This window comes from Erpetoichthys calabaricus, chromosome 4 (assembly GCF_900747795.2).
Source record: "Erpetoichthys calabaricus chromosome 4, fErpCal1.3, whole genome shotgun sequence".
In the NCBI taxonomy this organism is placed as follows: domain Eukaryota; kingdom Metazoa; phylum Chordata; class Cladistia; order Polypteriformes; family Polypteridae; genus Erpetoichthys; species Erpetoichthys calabaricus.
In genome coordinates, this window is record NC_041397.2 from 276,916,047 (window position 1) to 276,928,801 (window position 12,755).

At 42.0% G+C, this 12,755-nt stretch overlaps 1 protein-coding gene across 2 annotated transcripts in view; it reads left to right on the plus strand.

Moving 5' to 3' along the window:
• The first annotated feature begins 2,169 nt into the window (after window positions 1-2,169).
• egfl6 (EGF-like-domain, multiple 6) overlaps window positions 2,170-12,755 on the plus strand; it is a 108,965-nt gene continuing 98,379 nt past the window's right edge. Inside the window, exon 1 of one of the 2 annotated variants that reach the window (XM_051927223.1) lies at window positions 2,170-2,532. In XM_051927223.1, the coding sequence (XP_051783183.1) occupies window positions 2,459-2,532 (74 nt within the window). In that variant the 5' untranslated portion in view covers window positions 2,170-2,458. The remainder of the gene's footprint in view (window positions 2,533-12,755) is intronic. The other variant, XM_028800831.2, reaches the window with a different exon arrangement.

The following is a 12,755-nucleotide window of genomic DNA, read 5'->3' on the forward strand; positions in this document are numbered from 1 at the left end:
CATCCACTCTTACCTGTAAGTATTTCCCTGAAATCACTAAACTATACAGAGAGTTCAGTTCTTGCATTTTGAGCAAATGCGGCAACTAAATAATGCTCCTCTTCTTTCTTCCATAGCACTAAATAACCGCCATGGTGTCTGTCCTTTCAAACATTGTGATACATGGCCGATTTGTAAACCTCTGAACGGCACAAGTCCTTGAGGGAATCATCCTCACACCGCTACCGTGCTTGACCTTCGTTGGAGTGCTAACTCGATTAACTCCAGGTAAGTGTATTTACCAGTGGTGGACCCACATTTTTGGATTCCTGAAGCTTGACCTGGTCCCTTCAAAACCAGAAAAAGGTCTGGGTAACCACCAGTGTTGTAAAAGTTCACACCTCACAAGAACTAGCTTAAAGTTCAGCTCACACAGATTAAAATGAATAAAATCACATTCATAGTTCACCATTTCAATTTTGAACTCGTTCATGTTCAGTTCATTTTGTATTTTTTAAGGAGTGAGAATAAATGACCCTTGAGTTAATTTTTTTCAATTTTGCATGCCTAATATTATGCTATTACAGTGTTCTTGAATAAAATACAATAATTATGAAGACATTTTTATTTAAATACACTTTATTGAGTTATAACTAGCAACAAACATGTATAACCATATATGCCAATTTCCTCCCGGTCAAAAAAGAAATTAAATAGATAAATTACCGCTCTGTTTCCAACCGTGTGACACAAATGGTGACTATGGAACCAGCGTGAAGGTGAACTAACCTGTTACACTGGCCGGTCAAAATTCACGTCACATATTGCATGTCCATGCGGGGTAAAATATAAAGTGGCCTTGTGAAGTATAATGTTTTCCTGAAAGCGAAAGTGGAGCTTCACCGTGTGCGGTCATCAGTGGGAGTGCAGCTTAAGTACAAACAGGCAGACACAGACAGTGCCTATTTGATTTTACGTTATTTTTTCTGAATACAAATAAATGGCAAAAACATTGTACAAAATAAATATTTGTAAAAATCCACTATTTGTGCTTAACTGAATACCGTATTCAGATTCAGCTCCACCCCTACATTACAGGATAACGCAAAACGTTTAACTTGGACTTAAACCAGATCCAGAATGTCACATAAAACTGAACTAGCTCACATTCAAGTTCTTCACTTGCAAATACGTTACATAGGTTGACCATTCTTATAATAAGCTTGTTCAATGAACGCACTAATATGAAATAGTTCATGCACAACACTGGTAACCTCTTGTTATCTTCTTCAATGAATCTTCTTCCACAAATTAAAAAAAAAAAAGAATAACTACATGTAGGGATTTTAAAACCCCTTCTCACCCAAATTTTTAAGGAATGTGGACTGAAGTCACTTCTGGTGCCCCCTCAGGGATTAAGCTTAAGCTTCATTAGTTTCATAATACATCCACCCCTGGTATTTACCAAAAATAATGAATGATATTATTGGTAAAGTGGTATAAATAGCTCTTAAAACTATAAATGAGCTGAATGTGTGACGTGGCCTGTCACACCCTTATTGTAAGGTGTTACCAAATAATTTCCCCTTTCAACTCATCCAATGAATGGCTTAAAAGATGAAAGTCAATGTCCTGCAATTGCCCAAATAGATCCTGACCCAAAATCCTCTAGGAAATCTGTGGATTCTCCTACTTCCACAGGAAATCTACTTACGATTTGGCTGAGCTTGAACACTTTGCCTAAGGAGATTTAGATAAAGTTACAAAATCCTGGTGTGCTAAGTTATTAGGGAGAGAGACAAATCCAAACCAAATCAAAAGGTGAAATGTTAGTTAATGAAGGTACACACCTAAGGAGCTAAGTTAGTTTAAGTATTTGAATTATTGGTTACAAGATCTCACTGAAGATGAAAAATGGTCTGCCAAGATTTCAGCCATCACATCAACACAAGCTGACATTTCAGTGAGGGCATATGGACTTTTCATATTTGCTATACGTCAGACCATTTCAGCTCAAAGAAGGAAGAAATCTGTTAGTCATTATTGGCAATTGTGTGCATGTACCGTATGTCTGCGTTCAGCTTTGGAGAAAGCCAGCACCGCTCTACCCCCCACCCCCACTCCCCTCCAATCCCACCACCTCCCCTCCTTGTGTCATTTATTGTAGTGACAGCCCACCTCAGGAATTTTAACTGAAAGAGCAAGAGCTCTTCGACAGGAGAATCCAATCAGTAGCAGCCCTCGGCAGGACAAGGCATAACAAAGACACGCCAGGGGAAGCCTGAGAGGTCAACAGGTCTGGTCCTAATCTGCACGGTTAGAGAGCAGCACCCCAGCAAAGCCCATGGAGTGAGAAAGAGCAGGGGGACGTACAGCAGCCTGTAGAAGCAAAGCATAGCAAACTTTTGGACTTGCAACCGAAGCGGTCTGGAGCCGGCAGAGCTGCTTTCTAGAGCTGGAGCTGACTGAACGGAGAGTCATGGTGCAGATTACCTTCACGAGTCTCATGTCCCTCTTGCTGTATGCTTTCTGCCAGGACGCTGAAGGCTTCAGGTTGGTCGCAGCTTTTTCAAAACTTTCAAAGCAGGATTAGTAGCATGGCTAGGAGTGACGTGCAAACTGTACAGCTACAACACAACTGACTAGCACTGCAGCTCAGGGGTCACTTTTAATCACTGAAGGTGGGATCTACTTAAATGTATCTATTAGTCAGTTAGTGCTACGCTCCAAAGTCTTAACACAGGCTTTGTTTGATCTTAATATGACTGAAAAGGCACCAAAGACAGCGGTTTTAATTAGGCGTACCTATGTAGGAGAGCAGAGATGTGGGGCATCTAAGAATTTCACTGTACTCTTTACATGTGACAGTAAGTCAGTTAGCTCTGTGTTTATTTGTATCTTAATTTGTGTCACATAACAACAATAAAGCCCTAATTGTTCTCATAATGGTTTAATATGAATCTTTTGGTTTGGACTTAATTTGATCCAGCCTCTGAAAGTAGAACTGCAATGAGCAGCATCACGGTGGACAGGAATATCCCATTCTGCCTGTCTCTTCTGCCTCCTCTGCTTTATCGTAAAGTTAACTACATGAACTCTGTTATTTGCAATGGTGCAGTATATGTTATAGGCAGCTAAAAATGGGGCAGCAACTGCTTATGATCGAGAGGGAACCTGTCGCCATTTCCTTCCCCCTTCCTGGTGGCTATTCTGGTTTATTTGGATTAGCCAGGCGAGTGTTCAGTTTCATTAACCGGCAAGGAGGCTCCTGGTTATTTTTAGAGAGCAGTCAGTGTGTTGTTAAAATATAAAACATCTGTAGACTTGATTGGGCTCTGCATACCAGAGGAGAGGTTAAATTGTTTAGGCACCCTAAACTCAAGACGTGGATTTCCTGGACTGCAAGACAGGTGCCCGGTGGGCACAACCAGAAATGGCCACCTTATTGCATAACAAGGACAAGATAGCAGGGAGGGAGTTGGTGCAGCAGTGCCTCCTATTCTGTAATTGAGCTCCTGTTTCACAATTTCATTCTACTTCTTCTTCTTTTTCTTTCGGCTGCTCCTGTTAGGGGTCACCACAGTGGATCATCTTCTTCCATATCTTTCTGTCCTCTGCATCTTGTTCTGTTACACCCATCACCTGCATGTCCTCTTTCACAATTCCATTCTTAATGGCTGATAATCTACATCTCCCAAAGTTTGAATTTGAAAAATAAAAGTGCAGACTGTAGAAGTAATTCTTGGTTCACCTCATGCCCAATTTTGAAGGAGAGCACTGTGGTTAGTGCTGCTACCTATCATTAGATTAGATTAGATTAGATTAGATTAGATTAGATTAGATTAGATTAGATTAGACTAGATTAGAATACTGGTAGGGAGATTTGTTAATTCCTAAGGAGGAATTCAAAAGTTCAAAATTCAAATTCAGAATCATCATATATGTGTGTGGAGTTTGTATGTTTTCTCATTCTCTGCATGGGCTTTCTTCCATGTACTCCTTATTTCCTTGTACGTCTCCAAGATGTGTGTAACTGTGTTCGGGGCTGAACTCCAGGGCTGGTCCCAGTGGCTACTGTCATTGGCTGAAGCCCCCAAGTGACCCTGAACTGGACTGAGCAAATCTGAAAATACGTGTATGGATGGGTGAATTTCTGACAGAGACAGTGTAATATTTGCATTGAATTCAGGGTCAGAACTTGTAAAAATATTCATCTTATTCACAAGCCCACAGTTTCCTTTTCCATATTTCCTTATTGAAGTCATACATTCATTATTTAATCCAGTTCGGGTTTGTGAGGTACCTGAGATGATCCCAGCTGCAATGGGCAGGGCACCAGTCCATCACACCCTCCTTACCAATTCACCTAAGAGATGATGGAGGAAAATCGAAGTACCTTATAGAAACCCCCCTCAACACACACACACACACACACACACACACACATGGAGAATGTACAAACTCCACACAAGCAGTCACCAGATATGGGATCTGAGGCCAGCAAGTAGGATCCAAGAGGCAACAGCATTAACCACTACACAGCTTTGAGAGTTTGTAAAGTGGTACCCTTACTGACCATCAGAGGATTTCACTTTCACAGCAGTAGGTCATTCAAGACTCCATGGGTCATAATATAAGCTCTGTTGCAAGGTTTGAGGTCCCCCAGTCCACTAGGGTGAGTTGTGTTGTTTTAGCCTCATAAGCATACTGAGGAGGACAACCAAACTGGCCCTTTCCAGTAAACCTCTGCAGCGAGGCTAATGTGCAAGAATCTCTGGTGCTGCTAGGGGAGGTTCTACCCATATGACGACAGAGACCTTGGGAGTGCTTATGGAGGGGTATCCAGAAGGTGGGTGGGGGGCAATATAAAAGCACCTTGTTTCCTTTAATCAGAGAGGCTGTTGGTGACAAGAGCATAGCTAAATAGAGAGAGGAAAAGACCCAGGTTGTGACAGGTAAGCAGGGGAAACCTGAAACTGAGTAGCCAGGTGTTCTCCTGCCATTTAGTTAGGATCTCCAGGGTCACAGGAGTTTATTGCTTTCTGGCATTTATTGTACTTGGCTTTTCCCATGTATTACTTATTTAGGTTTTGTATTTTCTTGCTTTGTTTAATTACCATATTTGGAGTGTGATGGTGTTTGGGGTCGTGAGACGCCACCTACAGGCCACACATGTAGAGTATATTATATAGTTCAGTACAAGTCAGGTTAAATGGAGATACCTCAGCTGAGCAGAACTGAACACTAACAGAAGGTCATTTCAGGAGCTCTGTCTTAATCCCTAAGTTTCAAGTCATAGGAAAGAAATATTTAATATTTAGAACAAGCATTTAATTAAAATCAAAAATGTAATCACTTATTAAATAGAGCAAACTTATTTTTCATTCTAATTCTGTTGTGAGCATTATTGAAGTCTACAATGTATGCACACACACTCACAAACACGGGATGGTCACATCACCTAGCTCTAGGCACATTTGGCTTCCTTATTAAAATCACTTTCATTCCCCCCATTTCAAACAACATAGTAGGGGGCCACCATCAAGTCACCTGTACTCTGGAATATTATGGAATTTCAAATGCTGACACATTCCTTAGGCTACAGTGTTTTGTGATAGGGACCAGCTGGAAAAGAAACTCGGCTATTTTTCCATTTACACAAGAATAAGAAATGACTTCAATTCACTGGTCGGCATGCTGTGGCCTCCATTATGGTGTCTGCTTGACCAATAGGGAGCTCTCTCCATCCATTATTGGTCTCACCTAATCCAGTGGAGGATACTGAGAGCAATTCAGCTCTAGACAGACTAGACCCTGGCAATGGAAACTGGCAACTAAGAAATCAAATAAAAAGAGTGAATTTGCATTTTAAAATGAGATCCAATAGTGTAATCCAAAAATAATAATATTGCTTTCTGTATTAATCTGTAGTGCAGCCAGGGAACAAAATTAAACATAAACCCCAAGGGTTCTTCTAACTATTAAATAGTTCACTATTGGAAAATATCACAGTTACATTGTGAAAGGGAAATTCCCAGCTGTTTATCAGAACTTAAATATGTCTTTGTTCCTATGAGTTGGTGTGGCCCTGTTGGTGTGACGTTGGACTGAAAGGCTACAGGTTCAATAAGTGCTACTGTGCCACTCCGGCACCCTAAACAAAACTACTCAGCTGTCTATTGTAGCAGTTGTAGAAACAATCAATCCTCGTGATTTTGAGGTCACTTTGAATGAAAACATCAGCTTAATAAATTAATTCACTTGGTGAGTTGCTTTCCCCGGAGCAGTCACATATTTGTTGCACAATTTTGGTTTCCCAATTTATTTAAAAAAAAAAAAATCCTAATTTGTGCCACATCTACATATATAAAATTCACTAAGCCGACAGAACAGGCAAGACAACCATGGGATACGCACGAAATAGCCAAGCCCGCCAACTCACAGAGACCCGTCCACCAACGCTAAGACGATGGGATACGCCGACAACTCACAGAGCCACGCCCGCTGACAACACAGAGCCACGCCCACCAACTCTAAGACAATAGGACGAGAATGCCTGTCCACCCGCCTGCCCGCCTGACTGTTACCAGCGTGTAAAACCATCGCAGCTTTTAACTCACAAACTGCAACAACTCACCAAACAAGGACACCCTGTCTCTCGAGGCATTCACACTGCCAGAAGACAACCATGGGATATGCAAAAAATAGCCATGTCAGTCAACTCACAAAGCCCATCCCACCAACTCACGCCCACCAACTCGAGCATGCGTCCACCCATGCTCTCAAGGCATTACAGTGCCTGCTCATGTGCCAGGACACAACAACTCACCAACTCGCTTTCATCTCTGCTACAGTACACATGCACCACTGAGCCACGTTGACTTTTCATTATTCTTTTCGGTTTCGGCTGCATTTCTATATATAATCCACCAAGTCGTCCGACCATGGGATACAAACGACAGAGCACCGCCCAACAACTTGAACCGATACAGAGATACAGATTGATAGCTCTTTTTCGATTCTGTGTGGTGTTGCATGGCCGTTCTTAGTTGGTGGAGCGATTTGTCTGGTTAATTCCGAAAACGAATGAGACTCCCTACTGCTAAATAGTTACGCGATCGCCAATCGGTCGGCGTCCAACTTCTTAGAGGGACAAGTGGCTTTCAGCCATGTGAGATTGAGCATTAACAGGTCTGTGATGCCCTTGGATGTCCGGTACTGCACGCGATCTACACTGAATGGATCAACGTGTGTCTACCTGGCTCCAACAGGCGTGGGTAAGCCATTGAACCCCATTCGTGATGGGGACTGGAGATTGCAATTGTTCCCCACGAACGAGGAATTCCCAGTAGGTGCGGGTCATACGCTCACACTGATTACGTCCCTGCCCTTTGTACACACGCTACTACCATGGTCGGGTAACTTGGTGGATTATATATAGAAAAGCAGCCGTAACCGCAAAGAACAATGAAAAGACAACATGGCTCAGAGGTGCATGTGGACTGTAGCAGAGACAGAAACGTTGGGGGCGGGCACATGAGCAGGCAGTGCGTACTGAACGATGATTGTATGTTGGTTCGTAGTGTGCATTGTTGCAATGTTACTTTTCTTGGTGGTTTATTAAATTACAGATTTATCAAATGTTGCTTTTTTTCCCTGTGCTTGAAAATCATTAAAAAAGTGGCGTGATTATGCGGCGTACGCAGGTTGGCTAGTTTTAAATACTGTAATTCATTTCTCAGCCCATCAACATAGTGGTATGCACATGGTGCACTTTAGCACATACATCCTTCAATGCATTAAAGTTCCATCCATCCATCCATTATCCATCCTGCTATATACTATCTACAGGGTCACGGGGGTCTGCTGGAGCCAATCCCAGCCAACATAGAGTGCAAGGCAGGAAACAAACCCCAGGCAGGGCGCCAGCCCACCGCAGTGCATTAAAGTTACCAATATCAATTCTATTTAAAACAGGCATTTTTAGACCAATCTGATACTCTGTATTTATGAAGTTATGAAGTTAAGCTTTCAAACTAGTAAGTGAGATATCAAGGCACATAGTTCTGAGACAGCTTGCTGAATCTGTCAAAAATGTGTGTGCTTGTTCATCAAAAAACTTCAGAGAGAATTTAATTTTAAGAAAAACAAAAAACAAAGTGATATGTCAAACATTTGGTAGTGGATGTTTTATTTTGAATGGAGGATGCAGAGATATTACTCAGCATATCAATACCAAAAAAACATAAAGACGCCAAAAACAGTGTACCAGGTAGGCCAGGACTCGTAGCTGACACAATTTATGCAATCTTATGTCTGTTGGTACATTATTCAAAAGCATAAATGCAATATGACCTGAAAGGCTGTATAGGGCTTTATAATTCAATTCATTTATCATATGTGCCAGTAGCTTCAATGTGGTTGGAGATAGCATTGTGACATAGCAAAACGACCCAGCAAGTGCATAAAGTGTGAATTAAAGTACCTTATTATATGAATGGCTTTAGAGTTGTTGTGTGTATGAGCCGTGTAAACATGTTTGTATACTGCATTGTACAATCTATTAGGAATAGGTTGAGTATCCCTAATCTGAAATGCCTGACACCAAGAGTATTTCGGATTTTGGATATTTTCGAATCTTGGAATATTTGCACATATATAATGAGATTTCTTTGTGACACAGCAGCTAAATGACGACTCACATGTATAATCATTTATAGCACCAAGCCTGTTATTATAATGTGCTTTAACATGGCAAACATATTACACATAAAATGTGATGAATATGATGTACAGATGTTATTTTAGTTCCCTTCTAAGAGGGCTAATACTGCATATTTGCAATGAAGATCTTTTTTGGTTTTTCATCAGTTAATATTGGTTACCTGTTGTCACTTATCAGTGAACTGACCAACAGGTCAAGAAAATTTTAGTCAAGTTACACCCCATCATGCCCACTGTGCTGGAATTCATTAATATCTCAGCTAAGCTTCACTCCGTCATGCCCACCATTCTGGAAGTCATTAACTGATTAATGAGTCAGCACATTCAGTCTGCTGGTTTTTCAAGCAGCAAGTGACAGCACTATCTACCCAGCACATACAGTCTACTGGTGTTTCATTACCTTGTATTGGGGATCTGTTTGCCATCATCAGTAGTGTCTAAAGCTGTGTACAATGTGATCTGTTCAAGCTAATTTAAGGAAAATGGAACTGTCTTGACAAATTTCCTTGAAGAATAAGTGTGCCACATTTCAACAAAATTGGTCTACGGAGGGCGACATGCCATGACTATCGCAATAGGTGCTTTGTACATTTTATGCAAACGCACCTAAAAAATTGCCAACTTAAAAAGGAAATTGTCCAATTTCCCTAACATAATCAGAGCAATTTACTGAACTCATATTGCAATAAGGGAAGCTATCGAGAATGAAGCTGCTTTTGTTAAATGTAAGCAGTGGCATTCCATTAACACACAAGTCATTTGCAACTTTAATGGTGCTGTGCAGCATTTTTCCCCTTATCGTGAATCATTCGTCATTTCTTCGCAGTGCTCAGTGCTTCATGGGAGCTCCTCCTCTTCACCCTTGCATCAATTGTGTGTAGTTACTTCACAGCACTCTAAGATTCACGGAGGATTTGGGGACTACCACCCACAACCATTTTACTCTGAGAGAATAAATCCATTTTCAATATGCAGATATGTTAGTCATGTTCACTTTTTGGCATAAGTGTATTTTCATGCTTGAATCCGAGTAAAGTTTTGTAAAAGAGACCCTGGTGCTGAATTTTCCATTTATGGTTCCATGTCGGTCCTCAAAAATCCCTGTGATGTTGAAGGTGGTAAAGATATTGCAATTCCTTCTTCACCAAGGTGTTGATGTGCTTGGACCAGGTCAGGTCCTCTGTGATATGGACCTTCAAGTATGAAAACTGTTTACCCTCTCCACATGAGTGGTGTTAATTCTGAGGGGTAGTAGCACCCTTGCTGTTTTCTCCCAAAGTTCAAAAGCAACTCCTTTGTCTTAATGGAATTCAAGAGGAGACCGTTGTCCTGACACCAGTGTGACAGACTCTACACTTCATCCAGGTAAGCCTGATCATTGTTGTTAGAGATCAGGGCCACCACAGCTTCTTCAGAGGGGTTGTCCCATATTCTTTCAGGGGGAATCTGATCACCTTTTATATAAGGGTAACTGGCATTTCATGCATGCACAGGCCAACTTCTCCCTGTTTCTACTTGGGTTTTTCTCCATGTTCTCCAGTTTTCTTCTTCATCCCAATGACATATGCCTGAGGCTGAGCAACTTTACAGTGCCTTTTATTGTTAAATGTGTGAACGGGGCCTGATCAAGGTTGGTTCATGCCATGAGCCTGATTTTGGCAGCATAGACTCCAACCACCCCTTGATCCTGTTATGTATTAAGTGTGTTTGAGAATGCTGTTATGTTATGTTAGAACATTAGAACAATATAGATGAGAACAGGCCATTCAGCCCAGCAAAGCTCACCAGTCATATCCACTTATTTCTTCCAAAAATATCAAATTGAATTTTGAAAGTCCCTAAAGTCTGTTATGTTATGTTAATACGTGTCTCATAGCACTTCAAACTACTAATCCTGACAAGAAAGGTGCTGACTGAAGTGTTCAGGACACATTTGATGATGATGTTATCCAGTATCTTGCATAAATGGAGGAAACCTAGTAATCAAACACTCAAAGTTTCCATACTGCATGGGCAATAAATACTTTGAATAATTAAACTGAAATGTAAATAAGCCATTTCTTGCTTCATTACACCCCCAATTTCCCTGCTTTCATGCATTCTAATGGCTTTCATGGTCTGTCTCTGCAGATAAGTCTAGGCTTGCATGGGCAGAGAGAGCTGTGACTCCTGACAAAGGAAGTAATGGCAGGCCTTGAATTTCACGATGCAGACCTCACTTTTCAGCATGCAGTCCTTTAGAAGTATGCTATCTAAACCATGCATGATTTTCAGACTAGTTGAAAGGAATCCTGCTCTCTTGCCGAGTTATATTTTATATGGCATATGAAGGGTTATTGATGGTGGGCACCTTTGCCCTTCCATTGTTTTTCCTTCTGCTTGTCTCCATCAGTGGAGTCCATACTCTTTATTGTTTAAAATGCTGTATCTGACCTCACAGCACTGGACTCAAATGAAGAATTACATGAAGCAGGAATCACTTTTTTATATCTTGGTCAGAATCCACTAAAAGAAATGTGACCAAAACACTTTCATAGAACGCCTCTCAATTTCCAACTTATTTTAACTATTAGAGGTGTGTAAATTCATCAGAACTGCCCCTATAGAATGTCTGAAAGGGTTATCTTTCTAACATATTCTTCATCCATATTACTAACCGAGAATGGTAAACTGGATATGGACACAGGGACATGCCCGTGGATGCAGGAGACATAGTGCGCAGGCACCACACAAAGCCCCCCGCCCCAGAGTGAAACGGGAGAGAAGTAATATGGAAGCAGGTACATGCCCATGGACGCAGGAGACATAATAAAACAAGAGGAGTCAACGCCCCGCCCCAGAGTGAAACGGGACACACTACGGAGTCCACAAAGGTTCACAAATCAAACCCGACATGGTGCGGAAGTGCGTCTGACACCGCGGAAGCAAAACTGTCTCGGCTCCAAAACCACACAGCTCAACAACTAACACAGCTACAACAACGAGCCCGCATGGACAGATACAATGTACGTAGACGACTACAACGCGCGTCTCACACTGCGGAGGCAAAGCAGACACGGGTTCAAAACGAATGAGCTCGTGACAGAGATACAAACACGAGCCTGCCTGGATATAATTAATGAACACAGGCACCTACAACGCACATCTGAAATGCCGCAAACCAGGCAGGCACGGCTCCAAAAAGAGAGAGCTCGACTGACTGAGATACAAAGTGAAACGGGAAACACTACGGAGTCCGCAGTGGTCCACAATGCACCGCATAATAGTACGGACGGAGCTCCGTATTAACAGTGGGGGGCCCCAGAGTGACACGGGCGAACGCTCCGTATTAAACGTATGTCATCCTCATACGTCCAGACTATACAGCATAGGTGAATCACATTACAGTGATGCATTATTGACAGTGCAACCACAGACATCACTCCGTATTAACAGTAAGTGCAATTATTTATATTACTAACGGTACACAACGGAGAACTACTGGAGTCACGATCACGTCTCCAAAACTATACAGCTCCACAATACACGTGGGCGCCTACAACGCGCGTCTGAAACCGCGGAAGCATAACTGTCTCGGCTCCAAAACCATACAGATCCACTAATAGAGCTGCAGAAATGAGCCCGCATAGACACATACAATGAACATGGACACCTATAACGCGCGTATCACACCGCAGAAGCAGGACGGCTGCACAGCAAGCACGGGTTCAAAACTCCGGGGGTAGGCGAGGGAAGCGAGCAGGGGGCGGAGCCCCCTTGTTTTTCTCTGAAAGAAAGGGAAAGCATCATGGTGCAGGTATTCTTATTCTCTTCTAAATGCCCATAGCATTATTCTGATTAATACAGAAAAAGATTTGAGGAAAGAGTGAGAGCTTAAAAGAAGGACACTTCTGTCCTTTCATCTTATATAGAAATGTCTACGTGTGGAAGTGTGTGTGTCTATTTGTCCGCCCCAATAGTGCAAGGCTACAGCATGAAGTTTAAACAGCCGTCAAGGTAGCCCCAAGTTAACAAGTCGGAAGAAGAAAGAAGGATGAGGCTACAGCATGAAG